The 23,662-nt window shown below is 43.1% G+C and overlaps 2 protein-coding genes across 3 annotated transcripts in view; one reads left to right on the top strand and one right to left on the bottom strand.

The window, feature by feature from the left end:
- FGD6 (FYVE, RhoGEF and PH domain containing 6) overlaps positions 1–6,642 on the bottom strand; it is a 95,595-nt gene extending 88,953 nt beyond the window's left edge. The window contains exon 1 of the mRNA XM_090042890.1: positions 6,516–6,642. Within this exon, the coding sequence (XP_089899016.1) occupies positions 6,516–6,528 (13 nt within the window). The 5' untranslated portion in view covers positions 6,529–6,642. The remainder of the gene's footprint in view (positions 1–6,515) is intronic.
- Positions 6,643–6,792: 150 nt separating this feature from the next.
- Positions 6,793–23,662, top strand: part of VEZT (vezatin, adherens junctions transmembrane protein) — a 107,613-nt gene continuing 90,743 nt past the window's right edge. For both annotated transcript variants that reach the window (XM_090042889.1, XM_090042888.1), the window contains exon 1: positions 6,793–6,939. In XM_090042889.1, coding sequence (XP_089899015.1) covers positions 6,904–6,939 — 36 coding nt within the window. In that variant the 5' untranslated portion in view covers positions 6,793–6,903. The remainder of the gene's footprint in view (positions 6,940–23,662) is intronic.

Here is a 23,662-nt window from a genome sequence, read left to right as displayed (position 1 = left end):
GTTAAGTTTTTCCTGGACAGTGAATCACTAATCTAAATGAAGACTGACTCCATTCAACTCCAGAAAACAGTACTCCTTCCCACAACAAGTAATTTCATTAGTTTCACAAGCAAGGCTCAATAGGCAAGTCAGATACCAAGCAAACTCAGGGAAGGCACAGAGGCGATAACCTAAGGAATTTCTAGGGGAGTGTACAAGGTTCAGAAGGTACAGCTCAATGTACCCAGGCCAACATCCAGAAATAGAACAGCCACCATGATCTAGAAAGGATGCGTTATGTTCCTTCTCCTGCGTGAAGACAGAAACTTCCAGTACATAAAGTGCAATTTGATGAGAAAAAGAGAAAAGGATACAAGGTCTGAAAAAGGCAGTTTGGAACGCAATGTAGCAACAGAGTTCTTCAGCAATGAGATTTTGGCATCAGCATTTTGGATCCAGATGGAGAATTAGCTGATTTTAAGAGAGCAAGAGTGGAAGAGACAGAAGTGGAACCATGTATCAAAGCAGAGAGAAGCAGGAGACATTCTACACCACTGGAAACAAAACATCCCGTGACCACAGAAATTTACTTTCTTTGATATGGCTGCTGCAAAACCTATTGGAAAACTCAATAGAAAGAAACGTGTGCTAAGGGACATACTCAAGGTTGGATATTCAGCCAAACCCTTGAGAAGGTCAAACACAAACAAAGAGTGAAAGAGACCATCTTCACCAGGGACTCCTCATAAAAGAGCACATTAAGAAAGCATTCTATAGGGGACAAAGTAATACCAAGACTGAGTCTGGCTGTTCTGGAGCAACAGCAACATGATGCTGACAGACTGGTTACAAGTAAAAGGATTGCAGACAAGCATCCATTGCATGTGTTACATACAGGCTTAAGTCATACTGCCTAAGAAGATATTTCAGAAGATTTCCAAAAGCTGAAGGAATCCTAAAGAAAGAAAAGAACTTTTGGTCATCTCAGGAATCATGCCTGTGACTAGACTGAGATGCAAACAGCACAAGATACTGAAGCTAAATTAATTTACTCTGTTAAAAAGTTTTGATTTGTAGAATACTAGAGGCCACCTGTAGGGAAAGGAAGATATACAGCTTGGATCATTTCCACCCCAACAGTAGGAAAACCAACATTCTGAATAGCAGATGACATACAGCAGCCTGAAGGAATTTAAACAAGCATCAACAAGGGAGGATGCTAAGGGAGCAGAACATAATATGCAAGCTCAAACATAAAACACAAGGCTTGAGGTAGAAGAAATGTAAAAAAGAATGTGAATAAAATAATTTTGGATGCTTAAAATACCACTGCTAGAGGTGTAAATAAAGAACAAAATTAAACATAAAATGACAAATGCACACTAAAACCTATTGGGAATGATGCATATTACTGAAATGTTAAAGTAGCTGGATACAACTACTTAAGAGTGGGAAGAGGAGACAGGTAAGATGCACTCTACATTGAGCAACCTACCTGTTTTAAAATTAGTAACTATTTGGGGTGGAGGAGGGAGGAGGTAGGACTGGAAACTTTCATGGATCAGTTAACTAATGGATAAATCCCAAGATGGGATACAGATGAATATCTCCATTTCTGACAAGGGCTGCATACAAGCATTACATAGCTACTGGAAGAATCACAGTTTTCCTTGTAGACACCTTGAGTGGACAAATGTCCACATTGTTGTCCCATGAAAATCTCCTAGGAGCTGCTTCTACCTCATTGGAATTGAGTTAATTTTCCCCTGGAACCGCCAGCTCTGGTCTGGAAGAGACTAACACATGTACACTTAACCTTCCAGTTGCAGCTGCAGTGCCATCCTCTAGCATCTCAACATGCATTGCTCTAGGCCCCTCTGCCTTCCTCCCCACTCCAGGGAGAAGTTGTGACTTGGGCTGCACTCTGTTTCAAATGAGCATGGACCAAACCCCTCCCTCTGATTACTCTGGGACAAGGAAAGCCAGCCCCTTTTATCAGCCCTGCACTGCACTCCAGGACTTCAGGAAGACACAGGGTGCCAAGGCAGCTGTGTCCCCTTGCATGTGATCCAGAAACCCAGACCCACCCTTATTATACCTGACTCCGGCTTGACTTTGCCCAGTTTTGACATTTGGCACACCTGCAACTGACCAGAGAAATACAAACCTCTTCTTTTCATCTTGCCTTCTCACAATACACGCTTCACACATTCTGTGTGTCCATTCACATGAAGGGCTCAATTCTGCTACCTTTCTCTGGAGAGAAAAGGGTAGCAGAACCTCACTTAAGTAATTTATCACAAGCCCGCAAACTACTCTTGGGCTAGAGTACTACTAATCACAAGCAGGAGTACAAAAATTGACACCAAACAAAGACCCCACTATAAACTGTCCAGCTCCTACAGGCTAGATAGAAAAATAAACTATTGCTATACCAATATTCCTTGGAAGCGCTCCAAAATCTTTATGATGGGAGCTAATATGATACCAAGACAGAGTCCAAATTGTTTGGAATGATTTTAATGATTTGGAACAAAGGTCATTCTAGTCTGATCACTGTCTTGAATCAATTACTTTAAAATTATAAGTCTCCAGTAACAGCTCGGCATCTAAAAACCACACACTACACTCACAAAAACCGTCCGAGTTCAGGACCTTGTTTCCTGCTAGTTGTTTTTTATTATTATTATGAATTTGTTCTGTTTTATACATATGCAGAGGCTGTGATATTTCAGGTGTCACAATGTTAAAAGTAAACAAAAAGGGAAATGAGTCATGACTTCCCAGAAGATAATACACATAGCTTTTAAAATGCAAGGAAAAAACAACAGTTTAAGTCAACGAATTTTAGAAAACAACCTAAACAAATTAAAAGGAATGTTTTCCCAAACAAAGGAAAACCTTAATTTAAAACTGAAGTTTGTTTTATGATTTACTGAAGAAAAACAAGAGTTGGGAAAAACTTTAGACTGAATACAAGAGAGATAAACAAATAATGTCTTTAAACTTGATATTGTGGAAATAAAGCTGAGTAAATATAACGTGACTTGACATGTTATAGGGTTAAACAGGCAGTAAACCCTGTAGGCCTCATTTTTTTCAGTCTTTAAGAGTAATGCAGTTTGATAGGAAAAGTCATTCTGATTTTGTTGATTTAGTTTCTGCTGTGTTTGTCCCCCTGAATTACAATTTATGCTAAAACACACACTATACATTCTTTCATTGATGTAACCAAACTAAATCTCAGTTCCAGATTTCCCTTCCGCTGCATAGGATCCATATACCACTTACTCTTTGCTGAAAAAAATGCCACAAACCAACGTATCTTCTTTTTCTCCCTTTTAAAATAAAGCCTACTTTTCAATATTGTAATATTATTCGAGGCAGGGACTGAGTGATCAAAGGCAACTGTGCATTTATCAGGATCATATATGTGCTTTTTAAGAAAGCAATGAGAGCCCACAGCTATAAAACAGAAGCTAAGTTTTAACATAAGCACTGTAAAAAGCAAACTATTGGTTTTAACTAATTCTCAATAATCCATTCATTAAATAGCTCCTTTAATTCTGAACAAGCCCAAAGGGCTTTATAAACAAACTAGTATATAACCATATATGGATTGCTTCGCTGTCTCACTGAAATACAGCCAACTCTTTATGTTGATGAATTTTACTATAAAGTACTTCAAAATATGTTAATACAGGAAAGAAAAAATAGCAAATTGATATTGCACTGAGTATTTAAGAAGGCAGATGTGAGTTTTAACACTGGGCTTCTGGCTGAATTAACTGCTTTATTCTGGCAAAAGCTGCCAGTTCTAATGACCGCAAGTGGTTAGAACCTCTGTTTTATAGCTTTCTCCATAATGTAGCTCCCTCCACCAGCACAGTGCCTCATTCAGAACTAGTTCAGAAGGAAGCATTCTACATACTGAGTCACTTATACTCATTTCCCACATTGCCATTTCAATCTACTCCTTCTACAACTAAAACGTGCCAAACAAATCAATACCTCTAATTCTCTATCAAATATAAATTACAACGATGCCCAAGTTTAAGTTAGGATGAATCCAAAGCAGGATACATTTAGAGTTCAAAGTTTCTTTACACTTTAAACAGTCTTTAATGAGAAATGCTGCTTGTCAGCAGTTGAATGATGCCATGTAAGTTTTAAATTGTAGAAAGCAATTCCGACTAAAATGGCAGCTGAATTTTTTATATTATCTTAACATTCAGGAGTTCATTGGAGTAAAACTGTGCAAAAAATTAAGTAAATAACATGTTTTTATGTGAACAGCAGATTTACAAGTTATGTGTAAATTTTGGCTCCTAGATTTTAAGAGGATGCAGGAATTATAATGCACATAGATATAAACGCTAAGGTTTTTAAAGTTACCTTCTTCCCACTCCTAACTCTGTCTTATCACAATGAGTTAAAGCTCCTCATTTGCACTGTCACAGCTCCTCATTTTGTCTCACATCTCGCTGTTCTGGTTATACATGGTCCCCACATTTTGCATTAATGCTCTCTTTGTCCCTTTCTGTTCACCCAGGGCTCCCTTTAACACCTCTTCCTTCAAAAGCCCTCCATAAACCCTGCATTTTCCAGGAATTCCTTCTTCCTTGTCTTAATCAGTATTTCCTTATGCTCCTCTCTTGTTTTGTGTTTTGCTTGACTTTGGCCCACTAGAAATATCTCCCTAAATGACAGACAATGGCTTTAGTCCTGGAACTGGATTCACATGCACAGGTCCCACATTAACACAGAGCTCAGTCTAAGATGCTTGGAATAAGTGCAATATCAAATTCACTTGAACCTTACTGTTCAAGTTTCAAGCTATTCAACACTTCCTAATAAAGTTATTTTATATTCATATCTGTTGAACTGCAGCAAAAAGATAAAGGTAGCAAACTGCATTACATGGAATACTGCTAAATAATGAGGTCATACTATTCAGTTGTTAAATAGAGATGCTCTGCTTCATCTTTAATGCACCAGCTCTACACTGAGACACCAAAGTGTATCAATTAGAGGAACAATGCATTACAACGTATTTAAAACTTAGGAGAATAGTAAATGGAGCAGAAAGATGAATTCTTATTTATAAAATAGCATTGTTTTCAAGTACTTATGCTTAATTATAGGATTATTAGAAGATTCTAATATGAGGCAATCAAACATTTATTATGTGAAAGTACAATAACTAGTTTAGTGTTATTATTTAAGAATAGGTGTGTATTTTTTTTAAAAAGGAACCCCACTCCAATTAGATCCTGTAACACCTTTTTTTTTTTATTCAGGAAATATGCCAAGGTTTTCATTACATTTGACTGCTTCCCCCCCACAAAGTAACATAAAGCAGCAGATCAGCATAATTTAAGTGATTTTATTCAATGGAAAAAACCCAGCTCTCATCCCTGTTGTTCATGCAGGCATAAGAAAGGAAGCCCACTAATCTAACAGATGGGAGAACAAAAGTACTGACAATGCTCCTCTGTGTGAGCAAACAAACAAAAATCTGAGTAACTCCCTCAAACACAGGAAGCTCCCTTGTTTTACACTGAGAATTTGCCTTGAAGCTTTCCTAACCATAAAATTGACAATACTTTTAAAAAAATGAAAAAGAATAATGTAGGTCAGTTTGGACTTTCCAGCTTTCCAGCATTTGCTTTTACACAACAGTGATCGAGCTTGCAAGACCCTTCATGAAGACAGGTACGCTCTTGAAGGAAAACTGATAGATGGCTGCCTATTTCATGCAAATGACTAAGTTATAGGAAGAGGGTTGTTGGTTGTAGCCGTGTTGGTCTAAAGACACAGGCAGACAAGGCTCTTTGGATAGATGGGACTCTCCCTATGCCTGAAGAAGCGTGTGTGTACCCAAAAGTTTGCAAAGAGCAATTTTTCCAACTATTTAGTTGGTTTAATAAAAGATATCACATCTCCCTAAAGAACCTCGCCTGCCTCAGCTATATGAAGCAGCAGGTACAGTCCATGTTAAATCTTTACTGGAAGTCCCCAGCGTTCAGCATTGTTTCCTTACAGAAAGGCTGGAGGGGGGGGGGGCGGCAAGTGACAATAACCAGAGCTCAGCGAGATGCTTTTATGTCACTAAAAATACAGCTGATAAGACTTGCCTGCAGGAGGGCGAAGGACGTTTTTTCAGAGTGAGAAGGGAAGGGAAAAGAAGGGAAGGGCGGGGGAGTGAGGCGTGCTAAGAAACCTCCTAGAGGCCCTTGGGAGAAAGGAGAAATATAAACAGGGAAAAGTCAAAGAATAACAGGGTGACTAAAAAGAGACCTCATCCCGTGGCGCCCTGCTGCTGACCCCGACTAGGAACTCAAAAAGATAGAGCTTTTCTTTTTTTCCCGTCAGCAGAGGAGAGAAGGAGAAGAGGGAGAGGAGTCCGTCGGGGGGGGCGCGGTGTCCGGAGCGGCGCGAGGCGGTGGTTGAAACCAACAGCCGGGACAAGCAAGGGGCAGCGCACCCACCCTCCACTCTGAGCCGCCGCCCCACTCCGCTCCCCACTCACTCACCGGCCGAGCTCATGGTGCTCCCCCGCGCCCTACGCCATGACTCCGCTCAGCCCCAACTACCGCTCCGCGCCCCTTCCCACGCCTGCATGCCGTCCCACAGCTCAGCGCCGACTGAGCCCCCTGCCGCGTACCTCTGCAGCTGGGACAGCGCAGCGACCCCTCCCGGCCGCGCCCCACCAGCGCAGGCGGGCTGCACCACGCCCCCTTGCTGGCCTCCTCCAATCAGCGAGGCCCAGCTTTGCGTGCGGGCCCTGGCCGGAAGCGGTCGGCCGTGGGGTTTGTCGGGAGTCGTAGTTCGCGCTGTGCTGCTCGTGGGCTGGGCCGGGCCGGGCAGGGAGGCGGACTGTGTTTCCCGGCGTGCCCGCGGGGGGTGGCATGGCGGAGAAGGATGACACCGGATTTTGACGAAGAAGTGGTGTTTGAGGTGGGTGCTGGGTTGGCCCCGCCGGCTCGGGCCTGGTTGGGCGGCGGGGGGCGGAGCGGGCCAGGGCATGGGGGCGGTGAGGGGCGCCGGTTGGTCGTGGGGGGGCGGCTGTTGACCGGTGGTTATGGGGGGGGCTGCGATTGGCCGGCGTTTGGGGTGGGGGGCGCTGATTGGCTGGCGGGTGGCGGGGTGCAGCGCGCGGCTGGCAGCGGTTGGCATTCGAGGGGCCCAAGGGCCGGGGCCGGGGCCGGGGCCGAGCGCACCTGGGGCCTCGGGGCCCGCCTGGGGCCCAAGTGCTGGGAGCTGCACTGGGGTAGCTACTGCATGGTAGCTGTGACCCGGAGCGAGTGGCGTTGGCAGGGGCGCGGGCCCACAGCGCTCTTCTGTGGGAATGGGGCTGTGCATGGTGCCTATGTTGTATCTGGTCATGAGCGGAGCATCAGGGATAGCCAAGGAGTGTATTTAAAAGGCCTGAAGAAGGGTGTTTGTACCCGAAAGCTTGTAAAGAACAATTTTTCCAACTAATAATTCGTCTAATAAAGGAGATCACATCTATCCATAGAACCTTGTCTGCCTTTAAAAGGGCAGTTGAGGGGCTGGGTCCACTGGGGGCTCTCTGTGAACCTTGCCCAGAGCCACCAGAGTGGGGGAAAGCAAGGAGTCAACTGTGTGGTTTTTGGGTCCCTTGGCAGAACAGATCCTTGCATTTGAGTTATGGGGATGCAGAAAAACTAAGTGTGGGTGCATGCAACTGTTGCCATTGTCATCTGTGAATCACTTCTGAATTGCGTGATCGGGGCTCAAGACAGCAAATCCTCTGATGAAGTCCTATTTATAAGTCAGTGTGGTTCTTGTAAAAGCATCCATGTAAAAGCTGTGCATAAGTTTGCACCTCCTCCTGGAAGCTGCTTTGTGTTTTCTGCTGGTTCAGGTAAAAGAGAACGTAAATGAGGATCCATGGAAATATTGTCTTTATGTAACTGCATTTTTAATTAGCTAATGGGGTTCAGTGTGCTGGCATAGACTTGGTATACAAAGTAATGGTGAACTGTATCTGCTGAGATAGCTCAGCAGTAAATCGCATGTGTTTTTCAAAGCTAAATATTCTGGTATCTGCATTTAAGTCACTAGCAGGCACACAAAGAAAAACATGGGTAATGTACAGAAGTTGCGTTATTTTTAAAGGAAACAAATCATTTATGTTCCTAAAGCTATTGGTTTCTTGTGGATGGAAGGAACTCGCTATCTAAGAATGCTTTGCATTTGAAAGCTTGTCTAAGTCTATCCCAGCCATAGAGTTGCTCTAATAAAAAGTATCTCCCACAAAAATCATTGCCTATTGCAAAATTCCTGGACCATCATGACTACATGACTCAAGTGCTACCTAGGTACTGTCTTATCAGGCTGTGGATATGCTGATTTTTCATAGGCTTATCATATTATGGTTAAAAATTGCTTTTGTTTTTGTGGGCATTTTCTTTCAATGTTGAGTCGTGTAACTAAAACCCCAGTCAAGTTAAATACTGAACTGACCTGGCAGTGTTCAATTGGTGCAATGCCTGTGTGGATACTCCATTACCTTTTCCAGTCCAAACTGTCTTTTAACTGCAGTTCCGCCATGTCCTTGTCATCATAACTGTGACCAGAGATCATTGTGACTGGAAGTCAGACCCTGTTGATATCCAAATGTCTTTGTGGAATTCCTCACTTCATACTCACGAATACACTTGCTGCCATAGTGCTCTGCTTGAGCACTAGGTAATAATATAGCTAAGAAGGGTTTGGGCAAACCTGATGCAGGAGAGAGGTGCTTTATTTTCTCAGTCTGGAAAAGGGCAGTTCAGAACCAACTGCAAGAACAAAGATGTGTTTTCAGACATTTTTAAAAAGAGCACAAGTTATAGTATGATGGGGCAAGAAGTAATGCCAGGTTAAGGGGAAGGAAACACACGAGGGCAAAGGAGGGCTACAGAAAATCTGGGGCTTCAAAAACTCTGGAACACCCAGAAGACGGAACCTCAAGCAATGTGAACAACATGGTCGCTGAGAAAGTGGACTCAGAACATGCAGACTCTGTGGAGAGCAAAGTACTTTTTGAGACCTTGTGATCCTGTTGAACACAGCTCAGTGTCATCCAGTGCACCTACAGAAGGAAACCACTGTGGGAAGGAAAAGGAGCTCAGGTAGTTGTATTACTGCATGTTTTATTATTTATTTACTCTGTTCAAAGGCCCTGACTCTCCATTACTCCCTTCCATGTCCCCTGTCCAAATGGTGGGTTAACTTATATGGGCAACGATGAAAGAAATTGCCTTTTGAATTAGCTTGTTTACTTTAATAACATTTTCTGGCAGCCACAATTTAAAAAATAAGAGAAAATTCTCTATGCAGTCCAGAAATATTCCCACTTGCATGCTTTTTGCAGGTCAGACGGGTAGAATTTCTAGCAAATACATTCATCCTTTGCAAGCAGAAAACTAAAGATATATGAGCATTTTAAATAATACATTGAAAATAATTTTTGTAAACAGTGCAGTAACTGGTCATTCAGCCAATTCGATTTTTTGCGAATAACAGTGTAAAGTAAACAGTTATAAATGCAGTGGCATGGTTGGTGGTCTGAATATCCAAGTCCAAAGCAAATGTATCCATGCTATGCTTGGATTGATGGGTACAAAATGGGACAGATGGTTTGCTGGTTCTGGGGGAATGGGTTTGTAGTACTAGGCTCTGGTGACCCCTTTGCTGGTCTGTGAAATTCCAAGTTTCATAGATTTCATAGACTTTAGGGCTGGAAGGGACCTCGGAAGATCATCAAGTTCAGCCCCCTGCCCCAGGGACAGGAAGTCACTTGGGGTCAAAGGATCCCAGCAAGATAAACATCAAAATGTCTCTTAAAGGAGTCCAAAGTAGGTGCTTGGACTACCTCTGGCGACAGTCTGTTCCAGGCCTTGGGGGCTTGGACAGTAAAGAACTTCCTCCTTATGTCCAGCCTGAAACAGTCTTGGAGGAGTTTGTGACTGTTTGATCTTGTCATCCCTTGGGGTGCTCTGGTGAACAGGCGGTTGATCTTAAGTTAATCTTAGCCTAGGTATCATTTCTGTCACCTGGCATGATCTCGATAAAATTTTTGAGCAGGCAGTCTTTAAACTTTGCCCCCAATTTCTCCTCCAAGTGTAGGATCGCTCTCCACAGTTCTTTACATCAGGGCTGTCCAGCTCCCCTCACTAATCCAGCTGCAGCAGTACGTGGAGTTTCTGGGCTCCCCCTCCTCCCACCATCTTCCACTTCCTGTCCCTGTTCCAGGTAGCAGGGCTGTGCAGTGTGGCAAAGCTTGCCATACTGAAAATCCTGTAGCCTGGGTTGCCCATATGATGCAGTGCATTGGGTCCTCCCTGCTGTTACAGGCTTTGTGTGGGAAGTATGGGGTGGCATCCTTGTGTACATGTGGTACAGTGGGGGGTAGGTGGCATGTGTAGTGCAGTGAGATTGAGGGGGCATGTGAAGAATACTATGGACCCTGCTGGTACAGTCTGCAGGACATGTGGACCCAGCTGCTTAGAAGCTAGGTAGTCCTGCTTTATAGTAAACTTTTGTGGCACCACTGCTCTGAAGAGGCCAACAGCATTCAGTCTGTGTAACCTCAAGTAGATGCTTCTCTTAGGCCTTTTGTATGTTCATGAGCAAGATCTCAGACACTGTTACCAGTCCTATAATAATCTGAGCAAAACTGAGCAGACTTTTCATATACCTATTACCCAAGGCACCCTACACTTCATGTCCACACCCCTCAAACCACAGACTTTGAAAGATATCTCCATAATTGTGTTGGGAATTGTTGAACCCACCCCAGGCAAGTTAATATCATTTAATATCTTTATGGGAACTTTTTTAGGGTACTCCCTCACTTATCTTTTCCTCTGCTAACCTTTTAAATCTAACTTGTTTTTGTCTTGCTGTTTATTGGTGGCTCTGCAAACATATCCTTGAGAGGCAGTCTCTCCACACCAAGTGAAAGACTGATGTTGATCAAAATAAAGGAGGAAAAAAACAAGGACTAGCACAGGGGTGGGCAAAATGCGGCCCGGTCTGCCAGGCCTTTATGTCTGGCCCACAGGTCCTCTAAAAAATTTAGAAAATGAATATTCATCTGCCCCTGGCTGCCAGGCATGCAGTCCTCAATGGCTTTCCAAAACTCAGTAAGCGGCCCTCCATCCAAAATAATTTCCCGCCTCTGGACTAGCATGTTCTCTGATATTCTCAAGAATGTTAGTCTGGAGCATAAAGGCAGAAGAGCTGAGGGGTGTAGGGGAGTGCACTAAAATAATATCATCCAAGTCTTGAGGCATCAAACATAGATTCCACAAAGCATTATGACCTATACCTAGCAGCTTTTATGTTCCATGTGCTCCATGTGTTTTGTGCCTTTGGGACCATATCCAGCTAAGGTGCCAACAGAGCATGCCACAATATTCTGTGGACTCAGTAGGAAATAAGGGGAGCTGTTATACCCTGTGCTGTGGTTGGGGTAAGAGCAATCAGCTCCTGCCCTTAGTTTTATGAGATTTTAAATACTTTAAAAGTATTTATGTTGTATTAGTAGTAGTAGTATTGTTCAATAAAACTTGATTTTGTGAAAAATCCGGATTTATTTACTTTGTTTTATAAAACAGACATGTGAGACCAAGATCAGTGCTTCCTGACCAGATGCCTACACCATGTTACAAATTCATTGAGTTCATTGGAATCTGATCCCTGATCTCAAAATCATGCCTCCTGCCATGTATGTGTGCCATAGCAGGGGGCACGATTGTTGGGGTTAGGAATCGGATCCCATCATGCCATTAAATGATTGCATACCAGTCATGGGGCAAAAAAGTGTGAAAAGACAGAGTAAGCAAGGAAGGAAGGACCTGACTGCGGCCTTCATGGGAATGTCCAGACAAGCATGCATGTGTGGTCTGTGGCACTGCAAACCTATCTGCAGCACTGCAAATGATATGTGCCGCACATCTACACATTCACTGCCCTGAAAATTAGCAGTGCGTTGGTTTGGGGGGTTTTTGTTGTTTTGTTTTTTTTGTCAGAAAAAATGGGGTGGTACATGTAGTGGCAGCACACACCACCTGAAATGAGCCCGGCTGACTAGAGCCTTGCTCCAGGTGCTGGTTGGGTTCATTGTGCCCAGATTGCTGCCACTGTAGATCTGGGAGGCCCCCCGGACCCCAGGTAAGGCTGCTGGGGCCAGACCAGGTCCTGGCCTCAGCCTCCCATACCCTTCAGAGGGGAACATGTCATGCACCAGAGCACATGTGCAGGGGCATGCCTCAGGGACAGCTAGCAACGGCACAGATATGTGCTGCTCCCACTTGTGGGGACGCGCCCCATGAAAGTACTCCCCTGGAAATGGGAAGTTATGAGTGTAAACCTTGCTCCGAGGAGCATTAAGGGATTTTAGCTAATGACTCTTTATTCCTAGGTCTGCTTATGCATTTTGTATTAGAGTCCAAAACTTCTGAATTCCAGCACCTCTGGGTGAAGGTTCTTGTAATTTCCCTTGTGTCTGGATGTTGAGAATCCAGCAGATACTTCTCCCTTCCACCATGCTGGTAAACATTTTCCCCTTTGTTTCACAAATATATAAGATGCACAGCAGCCCTGGTAGGAATATACTATAATCTGCTTAGTCATACGGCATTGCTGGCATCTTTTCAGCCAATCAGCTGTACATTCAGCAGATATCCTGGACCTGCTCAGTGGGTTGTTACATCTTTCCATGTCTCCTTCCAGGTCTTAGTGGATGCCTCTATTGACTGGGAAAGATGGCAGGCTCAGTTTCTGAAAATCATAGTTGATATGAATAGTGTTGATCAGGGTAAAATGTCTGTCCTTACAACTTTTCAAACAGTCCTGTATTCCTACAGATACCCATTTTGTATTAAAGATACCAGCATCACACAATTTCCCTGATCACCCTGTACCAATATTGGTGAAATATTTCTTTTGACCTACCAATATGCCTAATAAAGGAGGTTTTATACCCAGAAAGGAAGCCAGCAGATTCGGGATGTTTCCCATCTGTTGCCATTCCCATAAGGGGGTGCATTGAATACTTCTCGTTCCTGCATGTTACTTATAAGCAAAGTTCTGTAAAGTGAGACATGCTGGAATAGAACATGGAATAGAATGGAATGACATGTAGGAACTTGACTCTAAACTCCCACGCTTCTTGAATTGAGTGATAGCATCTCACACTGATGATACCTTCTAACTTTGTGTCACTAACTGGTTCCATTGGCACACTCTTTTTGTGCCAGGGTCATTAAAAAAAATACTAAGAGAGAATGGTCTGAGGATCAGCTCATGAGGACTAGTAACTTCCCTCCTTTCAATACTATTGTCCTTCCTTTAGTACATCCCTTACCCATCTTTTTCATCTTAAACAGTAATTTTTCAAGGAGGACCATATCAAATGCTTTACTGAGGTCCAGATAGATTAGGTCAACTGTGTTTCCTTCCCTGGAAAATCAGTCAGCAGGCTGGCCTGGAGCAATCCACCCTGAGTAAAATGGCATTGCATTTGTTCCTGTTTTCCATTTATGTCCACGTTTCTGAATCTGATGTGTACAACTTTATTTACATTGGCATATAAGTTAAAGCCCTGATTTTTCCTTCAGATCAACACAGGCAGCTGCTTGATCCAAACCCCAGTAATTCTGTATAAGGGTCTATGCCCACCATTAGGGATCTAATTGTAGGATTGAGACTCTAGATTCAGCTTTCCATTCTAACAGTCAATTTACAGAAGAAACTTTAGTAAAGGCCACAAATTCAAAGGAGCTCATCACCCGCCAGTTCCCAAATCTGGCAGCAGAGCAATATTGAAGCCAAGACCCACAATATCAAATTAAGCTAATTTAGGTCCATTTTTAAAGGTCTTGCTTCCAGGTCATTTAGGCACAACATTTAGGTTTTGTGAGACTCTTATTGTTAAGCAGTAAAAACTGTGATATTGAATGTAATTGTTGAAAATGCTTCCATTTAAAACCTACTTGTTTAACTGACCAGAAAGTAAATTGAGAAAATGGCTCCTTCAGTTTCATTGTTCCTGCTGTGTAAAATTCAGTAAATAAATAAACAGCCTTAAAGAGCGGGAAAGAAACTATTTTAAAATTGTCAGTTGGAAGTTTGTTTATCAAGGGCAACAAAGCAAACAAATTCCTTGCAGTTGTGAAAAAACAATGCTTTTCTTTAGGGATGTAGGTTATAGCTGTGTTGGTCTAATCTAAGGACATAGGCAGACACAGTTCCTTGGGTAAATCCATTGTCTTTTATTAGACCAACTAAAAGACTTTCCTTTACAAATTAATCTTGATTTCCTCCCCTATGCTTCAGGTTTTTATTCTATCCATGAAAAAGTATTGTTAACTTGTCATTTTAATTTATTACAGAATAGTATCGCAGCACTCCATTGCTTTTTTAAAAATCAAAGTTCATTACATTTATAAAAAATCTATTTTGTATATAAAATATGATGCACCTCAGAAGGCACATAGCTGTTTTGCTGTTTCTACATGCCACCGTTGATTCATTACTCTTTGCCAGATATGTATAGAACCTGCTGATTTTTCACTATTTCAGTAATGTTACTGAGGAGGGTGTCAGCTGCTGTATTTAAAGTTGCATCACAGTATCTATTTTAACACCATTTTCATAAGTTTGAGAATTTCACTTTTCATATTGGTATGTTTGGTCTCTAGAGGTTACTGTTTTTTGGAACAGCTGTATGGGACAAAAAAATACCCTGGGGGAAAAAAAACCTTTGTTCTCAAATTAAAAAAAAAAAAAAACCTTGTGAAGTTTCATGAAAGAGCTTTGAAACAAAAAGCTAATGATTAAAAGTTAGAATTTGTAATGGATGTGTCACTTGCTGAGGGAAATGCCTTTGCTTGGTCTGGAGAAAACTGGTTTTGCTTTGTGTGAATGAGTCTGAAAAATCCTTGAATATAAATACGTAGGGATTATTCATGCTACATGCATGTGTGGCTCATTTAGCCATGTGATGAAATATATTACTGTGAATTGATAGGCACTGTGGGATGGAGACTTATTCTGTTGCACACTAGGAGTTGTGCAACTCATGGGGTTTTTCAGGACTGGGCCTGGATACAATCCCAGGGTCTATCTGAGGCATGAGGGAGAGGGTGTTTTAATGATGTCAGCATATTTGCTCTGCCTGTGTTAAGATTATACTAGCATTCATCACCGTAATAGCTGAGCACCTTCCTTGTAAAATTGGTAGTCTTTATGAAGGCCATGATGGACAGTCAAACAGTCCAGATAATAGCATAACCAAATCATTCCAGATTTTTAATACAGCACAGTTTAAAAGTCCTGATCTTTAATACGCCTTGAACTTGACCCTGTGCTCCCTTTGGTTACTAGAAAGGAAAAATATCTTTCTCTTGTTCTCCCTTCTCTAAGATTCCTGGGTGTAGTGAGGGAGAACAATGTTACTTCCTTTACCTTCCACCTAATTTTTGCATTCTTTCCTCTTTAGTTCCTCCCTCCCCTGCCTTCCTCAGTTGTTGCTCATGGATTTTTTTTTCAAGACTGAAACTAACATAATTTTCAATGTTGATAATTTGGATCTGACTGTGGAACCGGGGAAACCAACCAGGGATGTTAATTTCATTCGGCAAGAGATTAGAAAAACTGTGAGCTGTGGCAGACACTGTAACTCCCTGTTGTGGGCTTGGGTAGAGGATACTGCATGCATTTACATTTGGTTTGTGTTTAAAATACTCTTAGAGATATGAAGTCCAGACATTTTATTTTAAATGAAAGCTTATTTTTATATATATTAATAATAGCTCCCTCTTTTAGCTCCTAAAGCAACTGGTCTTTTAAAGCCCCAAATCCAGTTAATGAGGTTAGAACAAAAGATACCCTCTTATTAGAATAACATTTTTTACAACACCCTATTAATTGTATCATGTTTTTAAACTAATATTACAGCTACATAATAACTCATACTAGAGGTGATAGATTTCATAGACATTTGGGCTGGAAGGGACCCCAGAGGATCATCGAGTCCAGCCCCAGGGGCAGGAAGTCAGCAGGGATCATAGGATCCCAGCAAAATAAGCATCTGACTAGGTCTTGAAGGCATTCAAAGTGAGTGCTTGAACCGCCTCCGGCGGCAGTCTGTTCCAAACCTTGGCGGGGCTCGGACAGTGAAGAAGTTCTTTCTTATGTCCAGCCTGAATTGGTCACAGGGGAGTTTGTAACCGTTCGATCTTGTCATCCCTTGGAGGGCTCTGGTGAACATATGTTCCCCCAGATCCTGATGAGCACCCCTGATAAACTTATAGGTGGCCACCAGATCACCCCTGAGCTTATGCTTTTGCGGGCTGAATAGCCCCATTGCTCTCAGCTTCTCATCGTAAGGTCTGTTTTCCTGACCTCTGATCGTGCGTGTGGCTGTCGTCTGCACCCTCTCAAGCTTCATGATGTATAGTTGTCCAAAAACAATAATACTATAGCAAGAAACATGACTAAAATAGATATTTTAAAACTTTTGTAGTCTATGGCTCCCTCTGCATATTACATGTATTGCTCAATTACCAGATTAATTGTGCGGTGAACTAAAGCAGCTACACATGCAAATTAACTATTGCAGTTTAAAAAGGTCCAGCCAGCTCTATCCTTAGAGCTGCAAAATGTGTAATAACTTTATATATGGTTTCTATCCAGCTTTAATTTGTGTAGCATAGATATGCCCCTGTGGCTGAGAGCCCTGTCACCTGCTGGGGCTCTCAGTGGTGGGGGTGCACCATCCGCTCCTGCAGCTAGAATCCTGTGGCTGACTTCTAGCCATGGCACTGCCCCATGGGCTGCTGTGGGTAGAAGTCCCATCAGCTGAAGGGTTCTGATGCTGCAGCATCATCCTACATAAGGTTTCTACTTGTGTGCTGGTATTCTCCCTGCCCCAGCAATAAGTTGTAATAGGATCTACTGCTGGATCCCACAGTCATGCCTTCTGCCATGCATGTGTGCATGGCAAAAAGTGATTGGGTAGATTGCGCATCAAATCCTATCATGCCTTTACCTGAACATCTAGAGGGGCCCTATCAGATTCCCAGACACTTTATAACAAGCAGCTTTCTGTAGCTTCTTCATAATTAAGATCCATTTCCTTTGTCTTTCTATCCTAATTTCCTCAGATTTTTTTTTAACTAGATACTTGACACTGCTTTGAAACCCCAGCATCCTTTCTCTCTAGTCTTCTACAAGTCCTCCCTTCTAAAGTAACGCAGTTTATTCATGCAATTCATTTTTGGTGTGGTAGAAGGCTACAGTGAATAGAAAGGAAATAAAACATGGTAGGCATCCAGGTTTGTGCACTTAGTAGGGTACAAAATGATCTTTCTGCTTATTTTGAGTAAAGGATCCCTAAATGGACATAATAAAAGGTCATTAACTTCAAGAAACATCAAGATTTCCTTACTGGAAGAAAGCTCTACCTTTTTATTCTTATCTTCTTGTAATTTATTCATGAAGGTTGTACCATTGCTAGAAACATTAGTGTTCACATACTTCCATGGATAGTTTCTTTAATGTAATTATTCATTGGATATTTTAGAACTAATGGAAGTATACGGCAAGGAATGCTCATACTAAAAGCTGCCTATCATGACATTTGTGCTATAGTCAAAACTGATTTCCTGTTCTAGATTGAGTGGAAATTATGTGACCAAATGTATAACTTTCAACCCCTAATATTCAGAATGCCCCAACTGAATTATACTATGTTGTACCAGACTTAATTGTTTCATGTAATTTATATCCCATCCTATCCTACCCTATCCTAGCCTGTCCTCTTTATTTTGCGAGAGAGTAAAATGTCAAAACTATTAGTATCTTTTGTTCCTATGGCAACTCACAATCCCAGAGGTCTGAGTAGTTTTTATCAAAAAAGCAGTTTTGGGGGCTGGGGCCGGAGGACAGAGGCCCAGACAATCAAAATTCCAGATCAAAATTCACAGATTGCACCAACTTTATACTATACTGAATAAAAATCCCCTGGAGAAGGAATCTCCTTGGCAGAAGCTTGGTTATAAATTAAGATTTTGAACCCTCAAGTTCAGAAGTCTTGATAGCTAGAACTATATCCATTAAAGACTAACCTGAGTTTGAATTGGATGTTTGGTTTAAAGCCCACTGCTAATACAGACAGTCATATTTTTCAGAAAGGGAGATCCTCTCTTTAAGATTTTTTGGGGGTATTGTGTTGTTTGTCCTTTCTTCCAGCAGTGGAAGAAACTTGCTGCCAGAAATGAATCTTGAAAGTGCCAGGAAAAAAGATATCTCATAAAATCCAAATATCCTAGGCTCAGAAAGAACATTGTAATGGCTTCATTTTCAGGCATGCAGCCAGGAAACTATGTGGTGTTGATTGGCATAAGAAAAACATATTTTGACAATTTGATATATGGATGTCATGGAAAGTTTTTGGGATCTGTATGAAGTTAAGAATGATGCCTGTACAAGGCACTACCTGTCTAATATAAGAAACCTATTTTTATATATACTTAAGGAAATGTTCATGTTTTCTATTTAACTAAAATGGCCATCCATTTGCAGAAAGTGTTGTTAAACAGTGCTAAAATATTGTAACCAGTGCCCAGTGAGATTGTCAAACATTTGTTTGTTTGTTTTTTGCATAAAAAACAATTTTTACCAAAATACTCAAAGACCATTCCTACTGCAGGTTACTTCCCCACCCAGTTTCAGCTATGCCAGGACAGTTGTTTCTTCCTTCTCCTCATTGTGTCAAGAAAAGTTTATAACCACCCTCCCTTCATTCAGGAACACCTGAACTCTCTTGAGATCAGTTCTTAGGAAGATCTTATTTTTCTGACCAATCTGGCCCAGAAGCTATCAGCCAGAAAAATGAATGACTCAATGATCTTAAATAATAGAAAAAAGGAGGTTTGGAAGGGAACTCCCATACAACCTTAACAATAGTTGTTACTATTGCTGTAGATATAACACGCTTAAGACATCACCCTGAGGATAACTCTAAATATCGGATAGATTAAAGATGTTCTACCCCATTTCATAACCCTGTTGCAAGACTCCATATGTGAAGTAAAGCCAATTCAGAATTTACATTTCTCTACAAAAATAGTGCTGGGGGGGTGGGAATCGCTATTGGGCAATTGTTCATTTTCTCCTTTACCCTCAAAAAAGGTCAGTCATAATATAAGATGACCTCTTCCTGTATTATTTGTAGTCAGAATTACACACTGTGCAGTTAACTAGAATACTATGATATCTGGGGTTGTATATGTTAGCAGTTTGCTAGATTCTATTTATTGCAAAGTTAGATATTTCATCACACAGTTCTGCCACTTTGTTACACCTTTGGAATTCAGATAGTTACAAAATGGTTCATATTACCTTAGTAAGCTGAAGTTCAGAAACATCCTAAAAACATCCATGTTCTTAAAGCAGGTGGTTTAGAATTCATTCTTCATTGCTTGGCTAAAGATTGGCTAAACCAATGGTTTTCAAACTTTTTTTCATTTGCAGACCCTAAAAAATTTGGAATGGAGGTGTGGACCCTGTTGAAATATTAGCATAGGTATTCCCATACCTTTGATTGACCCTAGTCATTTTTGCAGACCCCTTAGACATAGTCTGCAGACTCCCAGGGGCCTACAGACCACAGATTGAAAACCACTGGGCTAAACCAATGGCTAACCAAGCTGAAATTTGATTTCTCATTAGGCTTCAAACTTAGCCCAAATGAGATGGATAAGGGAAATTCTCCCATCAATGCTATTGTTTTAAGCTCTCTGTAGACTCATTCAGAAAATGTTTTATTGGTTTAAGATGACTTTTATTGTTTGTTTGTTTGTTTTAAAGAAGATAATTCATTAAGTTGATGGAAACTAACCACATTTGGCCCTTTTCTTCACACAGTTGAGTTTTGCTTGTATAAGCAACATGCAAAAGCTGCATGTACATACAGATTTTGAAGCAAGCAGCAATCTTTGTCTGCCTATTTGCCTTCCTACTGCTCTCCAGTGATGATAAACTGATCTTCTTTTTGTGTTAGTTGATGATTGGTCTCCACCTGTGTCTGTCGGGAAGGTATTTGGGCCATTCTGAGTGTTTTGAACATGGAAATAATGTAATGCTTTAATCACAAATGAGACTCCTATTTGTTTACAGCTGCACAAATGCACATTATAATCTGACCATTTCTTCGTATGGCTGTTCTGTGGTGGCAGCTACATGCAGCAACCTGCAGAACCTGTGTCAGGAAATATTGCAAGAGCTTTATCTTCTGTGATGTGAAACAAAGCACAGCCATGAGCCTGTAGTCAGCCCTTTCAGCACGCTTTAATGCAGATGGTAACTGAGATGCACTGCATATCAGTAAATTGTTAAGGATAATGAGAGGAGAGGTAAATATTAGGGCTGTGCGAAGCTTCAGTCCCTGATTCCATTCAGTGGAGATATGTTCCAATTCAGTGACCAAATCCAAGTCAAATCAGGAGACCCTTTAATCTCTCTGAATTGAACTGGAACCCTCTGAGTCGATTCAGAAAGAACTCAACCAGGTGTAGGACCTGCCCAGGTAAGAGCTCAGGTATATACCAAGGGAACAGTTGTCTCAGGAAGGAGGGGTGCCCAGGGCTCTCTCGAGGGGATTAAGGTATCTCTTCACTAATGCAAGAAGCATAGGGAACAAGCAGAAGGAGCTTGCTTTCCTGCTTGCAAGTAGTAAAATCGACCTGGTTGGCCTAGTGGAGACATGGTGGGATGAAACTTTTGACTGGGCAGTAGACATAGAGGGCTATAGGTTTAGAAGAGATAGGAAGGGGGAAAAAGGTGTGTGTGGGGGTAGCGCTCTATGTTAGGGAACAGTGTACCAGTTCTACCTTCCAAATGGGACCAGAAGAAGGCTTAACTGAGACCTTGTGGGTCAAACTTCAAGGAGGACAGGGATCTGGTGGTAGGGGTTTACTACAGGCCACCACATCAGGAGGAAGAGCTGGATCTGGAATTTTTCAGGCAGCCTGGGGAAGCCGTGCATGCAGAGGATGTTGTGGTCATGGGTGGTATGAACTACCCTGACATCAACTGGGAGGAGCAGTCGGCCAGGTCTAGCCACTCATGAAGGTTCCTGACGTGTGTACAGGACCTACACCTTGTGCAGGAGGTACTCGTCTCCACTAGGGGAAACGCCATACTGGATCTGGTGTTAGTCTCCAAGGACAACCTGGTGGGTGAGGTGCTAATACAAGGGAGGCTAGGGGACAGTGATCATGAAATGATCCAGTTTGCTATTCAGAGAAAGGTGGGGAGGGTAACTAGCACAGCGCAAATGCTTGACTTTAGGAAAGCCAACTTCGATGTTGGCGGGCTTTAAACTAAGCTCATTGGGGGAAGGGGAAGACGAGGGTGGAGGAATCATCGGACTGCCAGACCAAGCAACACCCACAAGTACAGCTCAGCCTAGACCGACGCACGAAGCATATACACAGGTAAGCGATAGGGGCCAGGGCAATGCTGTGATTAGGGGGCCAGTATACACATCTACAGGAGGCCTCAAATGCCTCTATGCTCGTAGTATGGGAAACAAGCAGGAGGAACTCACCCTCCTGCTAGCTGACACCAACCGGGACATAGTGGGGATCACTGAAACGTGGTGGGACCCAACTCATGACTGGGTGGTGAATATCAAGGGCTATAGGCTGTACACGAGGGACAGGATAGGAAGGAAAGGTGGGGGCGTGGCACTCTACATTAAGGAGGAATACCCGTCCTCGTCAATTAACAAAGAATCAGTGGCAGGGCACTCTGAAGTGCTCTGGGTTAGAATACAAGGCAGTCAAGGGGAGAGACTTAATGGTGGGGGTCTACTACAGACCTCCCAACCAAGGGGAAGAGCTCGACCAGGAATTCTTAGATCAGCTCACGGAGGTAGTGAAGGCTAAGGATGTGGTAGTCATGGGGGACCTGAACTTCTCAGACATCTGCTGGGAAGAGCAGTCAGCCAGCTGTGACCGCTCATGTAGGTTCTTAGCCAGAATACAGGACCTCCATCTAACCCAGGAGGTGCACAGGCCCACCAGGGGAGATGCCTTGTTGGACCTGGTGCCAGCCATGGGAGACGACCTGGTGAGGGGGCTGCGGGTGCTCGACCACCTGGGCGACAGTGATCATCGCCTGCTGGAATTCATCATCCAGTGCAAGGTGGCAAAGGCCTGCAGCAGGGCAACAGCCCTAGATTTCAGGAGGATGAACTTCAATGAGCTAAGAAGAATAGTTGGGGAAGCACTGAGGTCCTAGAGGGGAGGGGAGGGGAGCCAGATGTCCAAGGGGAGTGGTCGCTCCTTAAGGAGACGATCCTCCAAGCCCAAAGGGAGGTAATCCCAACACGGATCAAAGGGAGCAGGAGGGCACACAAGCCCCCATGGCTCACCAAAAGCCTCCGGGAATGTCTCCTAGCTAAAAGAGAGGCGTACACCCAATGGAAGGGAGGGGCCATCACCAGGGATGACTATACTGCAGTTGCTCGGAGATGTAGGGGGGCAGTCAGGAAGGCCAAGGCGGAGATGGAACTGGGACTAGCTTCCCAGATTAAGGACAATAAGAAGTCCTTTTTTAAATACATAGGGGGTTAAAAAAAGATACTGGGTAATGTGGGGCCCCTGCAGAACATGTTAAGAAATTTGGTCACCACACCAGATGACAAAGCTCACCTATTTAATGATTTTCTTTGCTTCCGTTTTCCTAAGCAGGGACCGGAACAGTCACCCCCCCCCGCTGGGCCCCCTTCAGGCCCCAGGGGAGGCACACCTAGGCCAAGGGTTAGTTAGGAACTAGTTAGGGAACTTCTGGAGGGACTGGATGTATTCAAGGCAGCTGGTCTGGACGATCTCCACTCTAGAGTACTGAGGGAATTGGCTGAAGTCATTGCAGGACCCCTGGCATGGCTTTACGAGCACTCGTGGTGCTCTGGTATGGTGCCAGAGGACTGGAAGAGGACCAACGTGGTTCCCATCTTCAAAAAGGGGAAGAAGAAGGACCCGGGAAACTATAGGCCAGTTAGTCTTACCTTGATCCTGGGCAAGCTTTTTGAGAAAATTATTCTGGCATATATCCACAAGGGGCCAGCAGGGGAGGTTATGCTTAGGGGCAACCAACACGGTTCATTAGTGGCAGGTCCTGTCAGACCAACGTGGTGGCCTTCTATGATCAGATCACCAAATCATTAAATGCAGGGGTAGCAGTGGACATAGTCTTCCTGGACTTTCGGAAGGCCTTCGACACTGTCTCTCACCCTGTTCTTATTAAGAAACTGCGGGACTGTGGTGTCAGCACCCACACAGTCAAATGGGTCACCAACTGGCTGGAGGGCCGCACCCAGAGAGTGGTGGTGGATGGGTCATTTTCGACCTGGAGCGATGTAGGCAGTGGGGTTCCGCAGGGCTCGGTCCTCGGGCCCGCACTATTCAACATCTTCATCAGTGACTTGGACGAGGAGGTAAAAAGCACCCTGTTCAAATTTGCTGATGACACTAAGATGTGGGGGGATGTGGGCATGCTAGAAGGGAGGAATAGGCTGCAATCGGACCTAGACAGGTTACAGGGGTGGGCAGATGAGAATAGGATAGGATTCAACACTGACGAGTGCAAAGTG

This window comes from Crocodylus siamensis, chromosome 4, assembly GCF_052110815.1.
Source record: "Crocodylus siamensis isolate JL-2025a chromosome 4, ASM5211081v1, whole genome shotgun sequence".
NCBI classification, from domain to species: Eukaryota; Metazoa; Chordata; order Crocodylia; family Crocodylidae; genus Crocodylus; species Crocodylus siamensis.
This window is presented reverse-complemented; position numbering and strand designations above follow the sequence as displayed.